The sequence below is a fragment of the Lutra lutra genome, chromosome 11 (assembly GCF_902655055.1).
Source record: "Lutra lutra chromosome 11, mLutLut1.2, whole genome shotgun sequence".
NCBI lineage: Eukaryota > Metazoa > Chordata > Mammalia > Carnivora > Mustelidae > Lutra > Lutra lutra.
The window spans coordinates 18,044,917-18,061,989 of NC_062288.1; the positions used below are offsets into that span (position 1 = coordinate 18,044,917).

At 44.6% G+C, this 17,073-nt stretch overlaps 1 protein-coding gene across 6 annotated transcripts in view; it reads right to left on the bottom strand.

Annotated features, from left to right (window-relative positions):
• Positions 1-1,229: 1,229 nt before the first annotated feature.
• PIK3CG (phosphatidylinositol-4,5-bisphosphate 3-kinase catalytic subunit gamma) overlaps positions 1,230-17,073 on the bottom strand; it is a 32,689-nt gene continuing 16,845 nt past the window's right edge. For 5 of the 6 annotated variants that reach the window (XM_047694826.1, XM_047694825.1, XM_047694824.1 and 2 more), the window contains 2 exons: positions 16,391-16,548; positions 1,230-4,473 (listed from right to left, as the gene is read on the bottom strand). In XM_047694826.1, coding sequence (XP_047550782.1) covers positions 4,195-4,473; positions 16,391-16,548 — 437 coding nt within the window. In that variant the 3' untranslated portion in view covers positions 1,230-4,194. Of the gene's footprint in view, positions 4,474-6,829; positions 6,977-16,390; positions 16,549-17,073 lie in introns of all 6 variants that reach the window. The other variant, XR_007121464.1, reaches the window with a different exon arrangement.

The following is a 17,073-nucleotide window of genomic DNA, read 5'->3' on the forward strand; positions in this document are numbered from 1 at the left end:
TTTTTTACTTATTGAATTATTAGCGCTTTTTATATAATAAGCATATTCGCACTTTGTCACGTATTTGGCCTGAAGTTGAATCCTTTTGGTAACAGCAGAGAATATCAAATATCAAGTTTACTTACATAAACTGTCTCTACCCCCCCCGGCCCCGAAAAAAGAAACCCCCACAAAACTGATGATTGTTGACACTCTGTTAGTTTCCTAGGAATGTCCTAACAAAATATCACCAATTGAGTGACTCCAAACAGTAGAAGTTTATTCTCTCACAGTTCTAGAGGCTAGAAAGGTGAAGTCAAGGGGTTTGCAGGGCCGTGTTCCCTTGGAAGCTTCTAGGGGAGGGCGCTTTGTTTCCGTCCTTGTCTCTTCCAGCTTCCAGTAGCCTCAGGTGTTCTTTGGCTTAAGACACTATGATCTCTACCTCTGTTACAGTTTCTTTTTCTTTTTTTTTTTTTTTAAAGATTTTATTTATTTATTTGACAGACAGAGATCACAAGTAGGCAGAGAGGCAGGCAGAGAGAGAGAGAGGAGGAAGCAGGCTCCCTGCAGAGCAGAGAGCCCGATGTGGGGCTTGATCCCAGGACCCCGGGATCATGACCTGAGCCGAAGGCAGAGGCTTTAACCCACTGAGCCACCCAGGCGCCCCTCTGTTTCAGTTTCTTTTAAGTGTACCAGTCCTGTTGGGTCAGGGCCCGCCGCTATGAACTTATTTTAACTTTACTACATCTGTAGAACCTATTTCCAAATAAAATTGCATTCACAGATACCAGGGGTTCGGACTTCATATCTTTTGGGGGGGACACATTTCAACCCACAAGAGGACCCTCCCCATTTTGAAGTGTCTGGTATTGCCAGCAAACTATAGACCCCGGAAGGACTGAGGTTGGGTTGATTTTGTTCTATAGTCAAATTCCCAGTCCTTAGCACAGAGACTAGTATGTTGTGGGAACACCATGGGTTTCTTAAAGAATTTGACTCTCAGGAATCTCTGGCCTTTCAGAAATTTAAAAGATGCGTACAGAGAACACAAGATGTCACTTCTTTCATTTGAATTTACATTCAACAATTAAGACGCAAATACAATTGGGGAGACCTAGACCATCCGGAAGAGGGAATGTCTCAACTTTCTGAATGAGTGTGTTTGCCAAGGAGCATGACCTAGGTTTGCCCAGCATCTGTCCTAAAAATGAGTCTTTGCAAATATGCAGATAAGTACGCAGACAAGAACACAGACTAGAACCACATTTATTAACTGGAATTTTTAGGTTGGGTTAAACAGAAATAAGATAGCAGAACTCTTAAAAATCACCCCATTTTTTTCTTTGTATCGTAAAACACAATTGGCAATTTATTTCATGGCCATGGCAAACAGAGCCTAGGTTTACCAAATGCCAGAATTTGCTCCAGAAATTTACTTCCTCAATCATTTTTGGCTCATTTCCAAAAATATGTTCCATTTACAAAGAACTCACAGCCTCCAAATTTTCCTGCAGATTTCCTATATCTAATCTTTCTTTAAAAAAATAATTCATCTCCTGTAAAATATATACTTAATATTTTTTAAAAGTCCAGAGTTTTCTCTCAGGGTTTCCATACTTTACCTATAATGTCTCCACTCCCTCACACTTTCACTAAAGCTAGTCAAATACAGTCCTACAGGGCTAGGGCTTGAACACCTGCTTTGTGCTACTTTTAGTGGCCATGGTTCCAGTCTAAAACAATGGGCCAGTGTTTGAAGTCCTAATGTATAGCCATAGAAATGAGGTATTTTAATTAGAACAGAAATAACATTTTGATCTGGGCACTTTATTGGAACTCGCACATAGTCCAAATGGAAAAGCGAGCACCAAAGCCATTATTCAGATATATACAGTTTCAGCTTCATGGGCTTGTGACCGGTCTAGCCCTGGGCTTGTTTCTGTGCTCTCTCGCTGTCTTGAGCTTCTTAACAATTTTGGAATGGCAGGCCCCCACGTTTTCATTTTGCACTGGGCTCTGCAAATTATGTAGCCAGTCCCGGACACACACAAAATCTGCTTTGGCCAGAATCCTCTGACTTGTAATTTCTGTTTTCATCTGGCAGGGAAGATTGAGTCGTGGGTAGCTCCCCCAAATCTCCTCCCAGGAGGAGATGGCCCTCGTTCTAGAACGTTTTCAAAGATCTAAAAGTTGTGGATCATGTGATTCCCTGGGAGGAACAAAGGAAGGAAACATGTAAAGGTGATTTTTATCGGCAAGTCTGAAGAGTTCAAGTTCAGTGAAATATGGAGGAGTCAAGCCCAAGGTGATGTGTACCAGCGTAAGAACCTGTTCGTTTGAAGTGAAAATAGGTGTGCCCATGTGCCAATAAGCTAAATATAAACACATTCCTCTGTGATTCTTCTATCAAAGACGATTATTTCAGCAATTCAAATAAAAAGCAGAATCTGTAGCAAGGCCAAGTTTGTCTGTTCTTTATAAGAATAATGAATACAGCCTCTTCTGAATTAGAAAGCATCATTCTTCCTATTTTTCTTCAAAAGAATGGTGGGGAATAGTTGTTGGAAAAATGCCATAAAACATCCATCTTCCATTAAGACAGAGGATTAAACATTTCATTACAGGGCATGGTCCTCTCTATAGGAGGATAGAGTGTGATTTTAAAAGGATAGCTTGTCAAGGAAGAGATCATTCTAGACCCCTCATGAGCCAGGCAAAGGCTCAGCGGGAAGGGAGCAGTGTTACCTATACCTTCAAAGGGCTTTTGCATACACAAAAAGAAAAGTTTGGGCTACACTGAAGTCAAACAGGCATCTATTCAGAAAAATTTTAAATTAAATATCTATTTAGATGTGATCATGTGAAAATGTAGGCACTGTGACCAGAGTTATTTCTAGGTAAAGTACCAACTATAGGTAGTTTTAAAATATTTTATAAATAATTTAATGATCTTTCTCTATGGTTAAAGGCTTCCACTATAGAATATTTAGGAGATGAAAATAGTTTTTAGAGAAGACATTTCAGCTTCTAGGAAATCTGAAGAATACATCAGAGTTTCAAAGTCCTCTAAACTAAGAGATGGCCAGTGCACGTAGTGTGTTTCCTAACTGGATGTATTGTTTAGAGCTCAAAGACCTTCTTCCACTGAAAAAAAAAACAAAAAACAACTGCTTAGGCTAAAATTTAAAATTAAGGCATTTGGAAACGAACCCCTATTTCCTAGAATGTCCTCTTTAATAATATACTTAAAAAAAAACCAACTCCAAACATTTCTACAAAGAAGTACCTAAAATTTCAGTAACCCTAGAGGAGAAATTGTTTTTCAACTATTGTTTGAATTCTAAGGTAGATATGTTCTGAGGATTTCACAACTTGGGTAACAAGTTGTAGGAGGGTTAGCCATTAAGGAAGAAGGGAGGCAGGGAGGAAGATTAAAAGGTTAAAAAAATTGGGGGGGGGGTCCCTTTAGTTTCCTCCTGTTTCCACTAGTGAAGGCTGGAGTAACTGTACTTGACCATTGACTCTTGGGTGGAGTTGAGATGAAGGGTCTTATCTCTGCTATTCTCTTCATAAGCCTGCAGCCAGACCCACCCGGGAGGGCCGGGGTCCAACGGTTCAGGTTTTCCAGAGTGTGTCCATGCGTCTCCATTGTATGCTATAAAAGACCCTAATTACAAGCGACACTAAAAAGGCTAGCTTGCCTTTGCTTTCAGCAAGTCACTAACCTCTACAGACAAAGAGGGAGTGTTTGGAAGTGTCCTTTGGGGAATGAGAGAAAGGTACAGTGATAACATTTTCTCTCAAGGGCTTGAGGAACGCAAGAATAACCAAAATTGAGGGTAAACCCAGATGAAAAGACATGTCACCAATTATTCTCGAGAAGCACTCAATGACGAGATAATCAAATCAGCAGGCACCATGAGGAAGTAATTAGTTTGTTTAAACTTAGACGTTTAAACTTAGATTGTTCTCCGACATCACTGAGGCAAATGAGAGAAAAAACAAACCTGGGCATAAGCCTAAAACCTAACGTGACTTAGACAATGTGACATGCCAGTATTTTCCTCCAGCGAAGAGTCCAGCTAGGAACGGGGCCGTCTTTCTGAAATGCCAACCTTCGCGATGTCCTGTTACCTTTCAGATCCGAGTTCGATGACGGACGTGCTGACCTAAAGCTCTAGGACCCGCACTGGTTCTACGTTCTAGCCTGGAGAATCAGGCGGAGTGCTTCTCTCCTTGTTTGATGCCCAGAACAAGATGCAGGAACCAGTTAAACTGCACCGTCCATCCTTTGTCTCTGCAAACTTCGATCTGATCCAGGAAATACTTCTTAGCTTCCTCCTCGTTCTTCCCCACTGTTAGGGCATCCCGAATATATTCGATATCTTCTTTGCTGGTTAACTGGGGCATTCCCGTCATCAGCATCATGGAGAACAGGATGATCAGCAGGTTTGTGTGGTGACGAAGGGCAAGGTAAGCCTTGACACACACGTCCTGCATAAAGGAAAAAGGAAAAGACAGCGCTGTTAGCCTCGTCGCGATAATGGAGTGGGCCAAAGGCCACGGGGCTGTCCTGGAATTTACGCGGCCTTATCCTGTCCTCTCGGGTGGAAGCCGTCACGAAGAGGGCAGGTCCCCAGATGGAAGCCTTGATGAGAACGTAGGACTGTGTTTATACCCTCTGAAGCACGTTGCTGTCGTCACCCAGGGTCCAGCTGGGCTTCAGGAAAATTAACTGATAGGCTACGTTTCATTTTTTTTCTTACTCTACCTTTTGCGTCCATTTCTGTCCTAGGACATTGAGGGTAGAAATGTCTGTAGGCTCTGCACAGGGGTGAGTCCGTTTTTGAACACCATACTGGAAGCAGTAAACTTGATGTAAGCCTAAGTGTTTGCCAACGGCTCACGGAATCCAGAGAAACGATGGCAATGTGGTGTTGGGAGATTTTTGTTTTCATCTTTATTTTACAATTTGTCCTAGTCTAAGAAAACAGATGTATTAGCGTTTTGCTGACGCTCAGACTGTTGAATAAATGTGGGAATTTTAGTACAAATGCTGGATACTGAGTGAGAGAGAGGGCTTTAAGCCAATGCTTTGGCTGGACCTCCTCCAAAAGCCTTCGAGCAGATGAGATAGGTGAGTTGGGTCCACTTGGGAAGCAAGGCTAAGGGCTTATGACAATTAAAGGGTCCCAAAGTAGAGAAGAAATTGCAAGGTTCTCAATTTTGCAGTATGAGAACCACCCAGCCCTAATATTGTAACTTGGCAAAGATAGCGTGTTAAAGAAAACGGGATTTAATGATTATAGATAGAAATATTTCAAATAAAATACAGAGTAAAATGCTAAAAGAATAATATACATCTCCAAAGACTATTTATTCCCAAATTGCAAGGATCATCATAAGGTACTGTATTAAAACCCACTTCTGATTTTTTTTTAAGATTTTATTTTTAAGTAATCTCTAACACCCAACGTGGGGCTCAAATTCACAACCCCGAGATTGAGAATTGCATGCTCGACTGAGCAAGCCGGGTGACCTCTGCTTCTGATTTCTTAAAATTAACATGTCACTTAATATGTAACTAAAATGTAATGTGAAAGGTAAACTTGTTAGTATTTACAAATAACTTCACTGTCTCCTGGGAACACTGAGGGGAAAAAGCAAAAATACCATAGCAACTAGTTTTTATCAAAATAGCTTTTGAGGGGCACTTGAGTGGCTCAGTGGGTTAAGCCTCTGCCTTCAGTTCAGGTCATGATCTCAGGGTTCTGGGATCGAGCCCCACATCAGGCTCTCTGCTCATCAGGGAGCCTGCTTCCCCCTGCCTCTCTGCCTGCTTCTCTGCCTGCCTTTCTGCCTACTTGTGATCTCTGCCTGTCAAAGAAATAAATAAAATCTTTAAAAAATATCTTTTGAGGGGCACCTGGGTGGCTCAGTGGGTTAAGCCTCTGCTTTCTGCTCAGGTCATGATCTCAGGGTCCTGTGATTGAGCCCTGCATCAGGCTCTCTGCTTGGCAGGGAGCCTGCTTCCCCTCTCTCTCTCTGCCTGCCTCTCTGCCTGTTTGTGATCTTTCTCTCTGTCAAATAAATAAATAAAATCTTGAAAAAAGAAAAAAATGGCTTTTGATAAAATACATAGGATGCTATAAATTGGAGCCACCAGTTAGAAAGTAGAGTGAAAAGATAAAAACGCTGTGAATAACAGCAACAAACCCACCTCCCACCCCATGACTCCTGGGATAAATGCATACACAAAACCCGCAGAGCCCGTTGTTTTTAAAGATGTGAAAATTTACTGAGAAATAGAAAAGAAAACTTGAACACGTGGAGTGATGTAGCATGATCCTCAGAGAGAAAACTGCTTATTATAAAGACACAAATTCTTCTCAAGTTCATCTACGATGAAATTTCAACAAAAATTCCTATTGGATATTAAAACCTAGATATGGTTTTAAGTTTATCTGGATCCATTAGGCCCAGAGAGAACATTTTGAACAAGGACGTTAATGAAAACCAGTTCTTGGCATGCCAGATGCTAAAACATATTCTAAAACTATGGTATTTAAAACTGTGGGAAATAGCGCCTATTCTTTTCCTCAGAAAAAGAGAAGACATTATGTAGACGAGAATGGAAAAGTTCAGCACACGGATCTGACTAAATGTCCATGTAATCAAAGGTGACTTCTCCGATTAGTGAGGAGAAGATCTATTATTGGATAAATGGGGCTGGTACAATCAGCTCAACATTTGGGTGACAAACAATGCTTATCCTGTGTGATATGCGAAAATAAATTCCCGATGCATTAACGATTAAATATGCTACATTTCATCTTTTTTCTTACTGTACCTTTTAGGTCAATTTCTTTCCTAGGAAATTGGTAAACATGTAAATAATCATGGAGTGGGAAAGGCCTTTATGAAGATCACTTTCCAAGGTGCAGTCTTCTAAGGCAAAGATGGCGAGATTATCGAAATGTTACTGGAGGTGAGGAAGCTATAACCAACAGGAGAAAAAACAAACAGCAAGAGAAGACACATTTGCAACACAACAAATCACTTCTTTCATTACTGGCCCCCAACCGCTCTTACAAATAGGTAAGAAAGAGTGGAATTAAGTAGTTGGCAGACATATAAGCCAACGATATAAATGCGAATTCACACTACAAGACATAAAACCAGAGAATAAACACGAAAAATACACCATCTCATTAGTAATCAAATAAATGTAATGAAACAAAATGGAAACATTCACCGACCAAATTGGGAAATCTTAAATTTTTTTCTTAAAAGAATAAAATCCAATGTTCACCTTTCACGGGCTGACAGAAGGTGGGAATAGGTGTAAATTTACCAGCGAACAATTTGATAACATGCATCAAAAGCTTTAAATTACTAATAAGTGTTACAGAACATCACTGCAGCGGTGGTCAAGTGACCGATGCCATTCATCCAAAATCAAAGAAGTGTACGCGTGAAAAGTCCCAGTTCTGCTGTAGGTGAATTATGCCTCAATAAACTGGACTTCAAAAATGTGTCTATCCTTTTACCCAGCAATTTTCATGCTAGAAATTTACCTCTAAAAAAAAAAATCGCATCACTTTTGCAGTGCTCGGTCTATAAGAATATTCAGCAGAACATTATTTAAAAACATGGGAGCTTAAAGGGGACCTAGACATCTTACAAGTGCGGGTTGATAAAAAGGGTGGATGGGAGTCCCTTCAGTTGTGTGCTCTGTAAGTGCTGGACTGAGACGGGACAGGAATGCGGAATGACCATGTAACAGCGTCTGAGTTAAAAAGCGGGCATCGGACAACACATGCAGCGTAAGCCCATATTGGTAAATGGACAGAAAATATTTATAAAGAAAAAAGACTGTAAGGTTAACAGGCTAAAATGTTAAGGTAGTGAGTTTCCTTTTTTTGCTCTTGAATGATCTTGTCTGTGTCACTCGCACGTGGCCGGCTGAGAGCCGCAGTAATGGCGGTCACGCCTGTATCATTCTGTACAGCAAGGCTGGACCATGGACACATCACCCCGTCTAAGCAGAAAAGCCCATGGATGATTCTGGCAGTAAGTGAGAAAATATATATAAAATGCCCGGTCTGGGGGGTGGTACACAGCACTCCTTCAGTAAATGTTCCTCATCTCCCGTCCCTGTCTGGAGGGGTCATCACTCTGTATCTCCTGCCTGCCTGCTTGCCCTGCTTGCCCAAGGGCCTGGGCTGTTCCTGCCTCGGCCCCAGCGCATTAGCACTCTTGTGTCCTTTGTGGCTCCACTCATGGCCGAAATCACTACCTTCTGCTCATCCAGAGGACACACCGATGTCGCTCTCATTTCTTGGTAATTACACAGGTGAAGGGTAGACTTCACCCCAGGCAACTGGCTCATTAATTTGTCAGCTCACACGATTTTCACAAGGGCATCGATGGAGATGCCTTTTGGTTTTGAATTGGAGTATATTCTGATTTTTAATTATTTCCCAGCCTTTTGCACACTGGGGGCTCCAGGCACACCCCTTGCTGTCTGAGCTCACTGTGTGGTCAAACTCCTTAATAGAAAATCTTTGAGAAGGAAAATGAGGGTGGGGCCAAGGTATTTGAACACCAGTCCTAGGTGCTGTGTATGTTTTAAAGCGGCAGCCCACGAGTTCACTCCTCACTGTGGCACACAGAAATGTATTAAAGGAAAAGAACTGTCCTGTGTCTGTCTGTCTCCCTCTCGGGCCATCTCTACATGAGGCATCTCTGCTGGCTTGAGTTTACTCAGTTCTGATTGTCACTGTGTGCGAAGGGTCATGTCTGTGAGGGAGAAATCTCACCCCCCAATTGCACGCCCCGTATGGGACAGACACGGTGTCTACACTCTGACTGGCTGAGCAGACACCTAACCTTGGTTAGAGATTTAATGGTCTTTGGCTTAGCAGCCATGCGGAGTAGGGGTTAGACGTGCGGTCGCGCTTCGCAGCCTGGATTCAAAGTTGGCTTTATTACAGACAAGCTCTTTGTCATCGGAGAAATCACTTAACCTCCCCAGAGCTCAGTTTCCTCATCTGTAGCGTAAGAAGAATACCCAGACCCGTTTCATAGGGTTGTGGTGACATTTAAGGGCGGTGTGGGCGGTTGGCGATTATTATTAATAGAACGCCAAGTTGCATTCTCGAATGCCCACTTCTCAGACGCGGAGCTGGGGAGCCAGTCGGAAGCAGATAGTGGCCTGGCAGCTCCTGCAGGGGGTTCTCTTGGCGGGGGAGGGGCTCAGCTGGGCACTGGCCCCGCCCCCTCAAGCCCCAGAAGTTTCAGTTCTGCTCTTGTACCCAGCCACGGGTGTGTGTGAGAGCGCCCTGGCTATGGGCTGCCCTGGGCCGGAGGCCTGTGGTTTGAGGGACTGAGGATGTGGCCTGCGGAGCTGGGGGGAAACACGGAACACAGAAGTGACTGGTTGGAGCAGCAGAATTTTCCCTTCCGCCCAGGCTGCTTGGCACGACCCCAGACATCCTCATTCTCTCCTTCTCAGCTGCCTGGCGAAGGCTGTATGATGCTGAGTAGAGAAGAAGGGGTAAAGGAAGACTCTGATTTTGGGAACTTGGTGTGATGCACTTGTTAATGAGCACGAGTGTGGGGAACGCGGTAGTATTGTTACTGTGAGCCGGCATACCACCCAGGAGCCGTTAACAGATAGACTGAGCCTACACAGCACCTCAGCTCCTAATTTCATAGTTGATTCAAGTGCCTTAATTATAGCATCTAGTACCAAAGGAAAAGCTTGTTTTTACAAAGCTACCACTCCCAGAAGCCTTGGGAACAAAGACTTCATTACCATTTCAGGGTTAAGACTTAGAGTCATTTTGTTAACTGGGCCCAAACTCGTTCATTAAACCGAAAGTTTTCTGTATACAGTCTACTACTTTCTTCCTTTTTTTTTTTTTAAGATTTTATTTGACATAGAGGGAGAGAGAACATGCCGGAGCGAGCTCAAGCATGAGCTGGGGGAGGGGCAGAGGGAGTGGGAGAAGCAGGCTCCCTGCTGAGCAGAGAGCCTGATGCTGGGCTCCATCCCAGGACCCTGGGATCCTGACCTGAGCCTACAGCCTTAACCGACTCAGCCACACATGTGCCCCAGTCTACTAATTTTTTAACCACCAATGAGCTCTGGCTCCTTTAGGCTGTCCAAAGTCATAGGGAATAGGCCTCCTTTTTCTTAAAACAAACTCCTCCATTTTCCTCTAAAACAAAGTGGAAGTGAACTAGTACTGTACACACATACTGACGAAAATGAGGAAGCGACCCTAGGCCTACAAAACAGGAACTCCAGGGCCGAGAGGAGAGAGAGGAGAAAACCTCACAAAGATTCATCAATGAAAAGCAATGTCTGCACCCACTGACTTTTTCCAAATAGTAAGGCTGCCTCCATCTGCTAGAGGAAGGAGACAGTGGAGAGAAAAACATTCCTGTCAGAGAGGATTTTATTTTGTTTTGTAACAAAAAAAAAAAAAAAAAAAAAAAAAAAATCAATGAATTGGCCAGGCTATGCTTTTAGAAGTTATTTTGGCAAAACGGAGACCCTGGCTAGCAGACCCAATAATGCAGGAGGAAGCACTTTCTGGTAAATCTGAAGGAAGAGTGTGTCTGACACTTGGCTGTGCATTTGTGAGTTTGAATTAGGAATCTTCTCTCTAGGACCTCTTAAAAATGAATCTCAGACCAGCTCTGTCTACCAGGCGAAGGGCTGTGTTGCCATGTTCTCAAATACTTAGAAGCTCATTAGAAACCTACCAGTTACAATTACACTGTCTTGCATTATTAGTCAGATATTCTAAATAGACTGGATGTAGGGATATGTGTGCGTGTTCTAGCCTGTTCCAGAAGGGACTGAGGTTGGATTATCTGGGTACACAGAAGTCAAAATAACATTAATTTGAAGTGAGTAGAAAAAAGGAAAGGAAGGAGAAAGGACAGGATCACAGGGGTTGGGATAAAGACCAGTTCAAGGCCATATATCACAAACGCTATGTACTTGCCGTGGGCCATCTTCAAATGTATCTGTAGCCAAAAGGAAAAATCAAACCCCTTACTTCACCCAACGGTCAGATGATTTTAAGAAACTCTTTGTGTAGGAGAAACTATGACCTAACAGAGATTTTGCAAGAGGATCTCTATAAAGAGTACACTTTTTTGTAACACGGGAGTAACAGCCTCAATAATACTCTTTGGGTAGATGAAACAATTCTCTAGAAGAAACTAAACAGGGAGAGGAGATGCCAGTTGGAAGGCTATTCTTGATAGATGTTTAAAAGTCACGGGGGTCCAAAATCCATGCCCCTGAATCCCGACGCCTATGGATGACTGATGCTAGACCCTTCTCTGAGGCTGTCTTCCGGTGGATAGTATAGTACTGAGCATCCTCAGGCCGGGAGAGAGCAGGCTGAACCTGACCTTGTTATGGTCCAGGGTGCAGATCCCAGGAGGGAATCCTTTCTCAACTCAGTGTGTTCTGGGCTGTTTGACAGATAAGCTTGTCATCTCCCTATTGACCTATAATAGGCGTCCATTACAGGAATGTGTGGTTCATTAAGGAGGTTCCAAGTGACTCCTTTGCTTTGCTCTCTACCCCCCACCCTCCAATACACTTTTTGCACTGCTTCAAACTAGATGCAAATTTCTTTTCTTGACCCAAATTTCACCCCACATTTCTGTCTATACCTGTGTGGCTTTCATACCGGGCGCCTGTACTTTTTGTTCCTAAATACGGATACTAAATACTGACTTCATGCCCCGGCTAATGCTATTCTTTCTGCCTGGATGTTCCTTCCCTCCCTGTGTCTGCCCCGCAAAGTGCAATGGATCTTATCCATCAGGGCCTGGTAAGAACTAGGGAAAAACAGGGCCTGGTGACCACAACGGGGCGGAGCAGGAGGCTGAGAAGGCGCAGGCTGGCAGCCCGTTAAGTACAGGGGGTTCTCAGTGTAGACAAACCCAGGGTTACCACGTGGGGAAGGGCGGTCAGAGAGCAGGAATGGGGAATACCGGCGAGGAGGCCACAGTCCTCAGAAGTTTCAAGCGCTAGGGTCCCTGTGGCGGGGGTTAGGACAATGCTTGAGTTTCCAGCAAGGCAACTGGCAGGTGGGGGCAGGGCCCCGCTCCTAAAGGCAGGTTAACAAGCAGGGCTGTGCTGGAGAAACTGAGGCAGAGGCAGTTAAAAGAACCTGGGACCAAGAGGAGAGCAAGACGACAGCTGAGGTCATTCTTAACCCAGGTCAGGACTCCGCACGGAGATCGGGTGCAGGGACCTCACTGCCAGGGGTGGTAAAGCCGGCCGCCAAGATTAAAGTAACACCATGAATAAGTTCAGAACTCTCTCCTATAAAACGCTTCTTAAGAGTGACATCTAGGGGCAAATGCCTTTTAAGTGTGCTCCTCGAGCTGCCTGCTTCGCATAGATGTGCCCGAGAAGGTACTATCTGGTTCCCTAGCTTTCTTTTGCTTTATCTAACATGTGTTTGCTCAGTGCCTACTGTGTGCCAAGAGCAGGCAGGAACTGACCCTCCGCCCTCTCCTCTCCACTCTGCAAATACCTCCTGAGTGCTCACTACGTCTCAGGCCCCCACGGGAGGGATTAAGGTCAGATGGGGCCCGGCTGCCATAGCCTTGCCCAGACGGCGATATGCGGTCCCAGGTGCCATGAAGGCACTGTGCAGGGCAAAGCCTACGGCCGGGGGCCCCACCAGTGGGCGACTGCTCTGTTTGGAAGTGATTGTGGGGGGTGTGCAGTGGGCTCCCCGAATGGAGCCTCCTGGGCAGGCTTCGATAATCAGATTTGATTCAAAGTGAGGTGAGAAGCCGCTGAACAGTTTATAGGGAGTAGCACTGTATCTATTGCTTCAGTTCAGGTTTTAACCAAATTCTGATGAATTTACAATCCTCTCCGAGACCAAAGAGTAGAATGAAGGGAAAACACTCAAATGCGGACAGTGTTCTTTTTGGAAGGTGGGTTTTCAGTATCTTCCTGATATTTTTAATATTTCACTGGCTTTAGAAAAAAAAACCACATTTACCACTTTTAAAATTAGGAGAAAGCCCCCACGTTCTTAGATTAAAAAAAGAGGGAACCAAATTTCATTTGCTAATGATATAAATGTATCTGTAGGTCACAGAGGTTCTAAAACCATTTATTGAAATTTAAAGCGCAGTGGTTCTCAAATCAATTGTCTGTGAGTAAAACGTGGTTTTCCTTTTCACTCGTCAGTAAGGGAGAGATTTTCCAAATGAGAATTTATTTATCAAAATGAGAATTTATCAAATGAGAATTTATTTATCAAAATTTATCAAAAATCAAAATTTCATCTTTGAAATGTTTCTGTTTAGCATGTGGCGTCCAGGACGCTGCTCCGGAGGCCGACAGGGCTCCTCGGGTTCAAATAGTCAGCATGCCTTGGTTTTGTGCCTTTTTGTGTGATCACAGCTTGCTCCTGAAGTCGACCCTATTCTAGAAATAATTTATCAAGATGCTCCTGGGTTCAACAAGTATTTTGGAAAAAAGGGAGAGGGGCAATAAAGCAGCGCCTTCCTCTTTCAGTTTCCGGCCTTCGAGCCTTCAGCCAGGAGCTAGCTATGTTTTCACGTCTTATGGAGAAGGCTTGCTTCACTCTTAATGAAAAGTGGGTCAGTTTCTCTCCACCCTCCCTAACAGGATACTCAAAGGTGCTGTGTGCATTAATTAACCTCACCATTCTAAATTAGCGGTTTGCTGGAAATGAGGACACCTTTGATTCAAAATGTAAATAGATACAACATTTTCTAGCCTACCTAAAAACGGTGGCTTTATTATACGAGATCCTGCGGCGCTATTTTGAGAGCTTAGAGACGTCCTCCCAGAGCCTGAAGGCCTTTGTTTCAAAAAGGGAACATAAAACTAAGAAACAGAAAAAGTTCTGGAGGGTTTCGTAGTATGTTAAAAAAAATAAATTGTCACAAGGCCTGAGTCAAATGATGAAAACCTGCTGCTCATCTTGGTCAGGCTGAAACTTCAGGAAGCCTGGATATGAGATAATTGTATACACACGTGTCTGTGGCCAGCTTTTTCCCTGTTGTGAGGTGTGGGGGGTGAGCAGATAAAGTGGCAGGGTGGGGGGCAAGCAGGCAGAGCTCAGACCCCCCACCGCCCCCGCTCTTTCCCCAGAACAAGGCTAATCTTCTGCGTTTTGTACGTTGCTATTGTGCTTGTGATCTCATGTCTAAGAGGGCTTCTCAGCTTAAAAGCTTTCCAAGTTAGCAGACCCCTTGCAATATACGTCCCACCGGGGGCTGCTGGGTGTTGGATTTTGGCTGGGAAGAGCATTCTACCCATTCCGCTTAGATAATCCCTTCCTGCTCCCGCTGTTATGGAAGAGGAACCCCAGGTTCTGAATAGGTGGGTGCTCTATATCACACGCAGAGATATTAAGTAGAGGGCTAGGATTCAAGCTCATTTGTCTGCTCCAAAGCCATCCTTCAGCCACAGTGCTATTCTGGATCTGGGTTTAAGGCTCACAGGTACTTAAACCGTAGGCCAGTACTCTAGAATACAGATACGTCAGTTCCGTAAAATTTACGAAGGCTGTGTTTTTAGCAGTGCACACGGCCTAGAGGTCACTTTGGTGAAGGAGGTTTTAGCGGTTTGGGAAGACAGCTTTAGCCACAACAGATGGAGCAGTGGTCCCGGACCGAGAGACTAGTGCAAAGGCTCCCTGCAGAGTTTTATTGCTTTGGGTAGAAGCTGCCTGGGACGAGGAGTGACCTTTCCTTGGCCTCCCACGTCCCAAATCTTCATTAAAGAATATTCTGAAGCATAACAATGAATAAGAGTAAAGGGGGAAGTCCTGCTGGGATTTTAGGGGTGGCACGGACCCTGTGGGGTCCATAGGAACAGCAGAGACGGGCAGTCATTCTGGGGAAAACCACTGACTGAGAGAAAGAGAACACACACAGAGACAGCAGGAAAGCCTGTCAGAGAGGACAGACTCCTGTGTGCCCGACTCTCAGTGGCATGACTGCGGCTGTGCTTGAGGCCCCTTGGGTGAGCCCCCTCTGGGGTCCACCTCTTCTTTAAATGGTAAAGTTCTTCCAGGTTTGGGGTTTTTTTTTGAGAACCATTTTTCTCTTCCAGGAAGTTGTCAAAAAACATGATTTTTAACTTTAAAGAAAAACAGGACTGAAATGTGTCAAATCCCTTGAAATAGTCTGAAACCCAGTTGAGTTTACACAGAAACACACACACACACCCAAAATCCTAAGACCATCTGGCCGCAGAGATCTCAGTCTCTCTGACAGCACTCCTGGAACCGTGGGAAAATTAAGTCCTGTAATCAGATCGAAATCAGCCAGGAGAACAAACAAGAACAGACAGCTTTCACAACAATGCGTATCTCCCAGTTCCTGTTGCACTGAATTTCGGGGTCTGGGCCACCTCCCAAGAATCCCAGGGGACTCCAGAAGAGACTCCAGAAAAAAAGGTTTGTTCCTGAAGTGCTAATTGCAAACCAGGCTGTACTGAAGAGGCCCTAAGGCTGGGGGTCAGGGATGGGGGTGGGGTGTCTAGAGGGGACCCAAGCACAGGTGCCAGTCAAGTCACACTCTCGACCTCCCTGGTCTGTTTCGTGTTCGTGGTGGGTACCGTGTATGTATTTCATGCAGCCCGTCAGGTAGTCATTTTCATTTCTATTCCTTCACAGTTACTAAGTTTGCAAGTGCCAAAATGTTCCTCCTCAGGTGCTTGAAATATTTGCTAGTCAAATGTGGATGGAGACCAGGAAGGAATAAAAAAGCCGGAGGACGTGAACGCCCCTGGGAGACCGGGCTGACCCGTGTCAGAGCCCGCTGACCGGTGAGTAGGCCGTGTCAGAGCTGGGCGCACACCCTGCACACACACTGACAGCATTTCGAATGAGAGAAGGGACTGTCCTTCACACACAGGAGACAAGAGTCCAGGGGTGCGGCCACCATCCCCTGTCAGTAATTTGAAAAAGACACACCTGTGGCAGACATCAAGAAAAGCTCACGATTGTCTGAGAGTCCTGAAAGGGACAGGCAGGATTTGGATTTTCTAGGCCCTGGCTTGAATAGAGAAAGAAATATTTGGAGGGGCTCCCCGGTCAAGCCCCCCTTCAGTACAGGGGCCATCCTGGTGCTTTGGATCTGCCTGTCCCTGGATTACGGAATGCTTTTACCTGCCGTCTGGTTTGAGGTGGGAGGTGACGGAGGAATGGGATCGTGTACGTGGGGATGGAATGGAGGAAACGAGGAGGACTGGGTGTCTCTGATGGAGAGGGTGGGCAGAAAAGCCTTAGTGGAGCTGAGGGGGGCAGGGCTGCTGGGCCAGGCAGGCACTCTCCGGTTGGTGTTCCCGGAGGCCATGCAGGAGGAGGCCAATTACCTGAAATTTCTGGAAGTGTAGGCTTGTCTTCTTTCCAGAAGTTCCCATCACAAACAGGAAGTCTGGGGTTAGCACAAACGGCACTCTTTCTTTATTAATGCCCAGGAAACTTTTGTAATTCCCAAGAATGTGTCCAAAGTCAATATGAAATAGGTTTCCTTCAGAGAAGAAAATGTCGGACATCATTACACTGGCACAATGGCTTATAACAACACTCTGGTTTGTTTATTTCCTGGAGTATTTTTTCAAGTTGCCTGAAAATGAGCTATCTTGGGTGAGAGAGCTATTTTTACCCTGTTTTAGAGGCTTGTGATATTTTTCGGCTTAGCAGGTGTGCGTAGTAGTAACCACAAAGCACTCTTTGAACCAAGTGTGTTTTTGATATCCTCTGGTGTTCTTTAAATGACAGCCAAATGCCATTTAAAAAAAAAAAAAATCCTTGACTCGTCTCAGAATTATTCTTAGAAATGGAAGTCTACACTCTCTGGCTAATCTGCCATCCTTACACCCGGAACCCTCTTATGCCCTTTATGGGACTCAGGAGAGAAGGCGGGTTGGTGCTGCTTGGGGGAAGGGCGTTCACCTTTTACTTTGGAGTAGCCCCACAGAAATAAACTATATTGAATCTCCTTTGGGTCCATTTCTACCACTGTCACTATTACCACCACGATGACCACCATCTC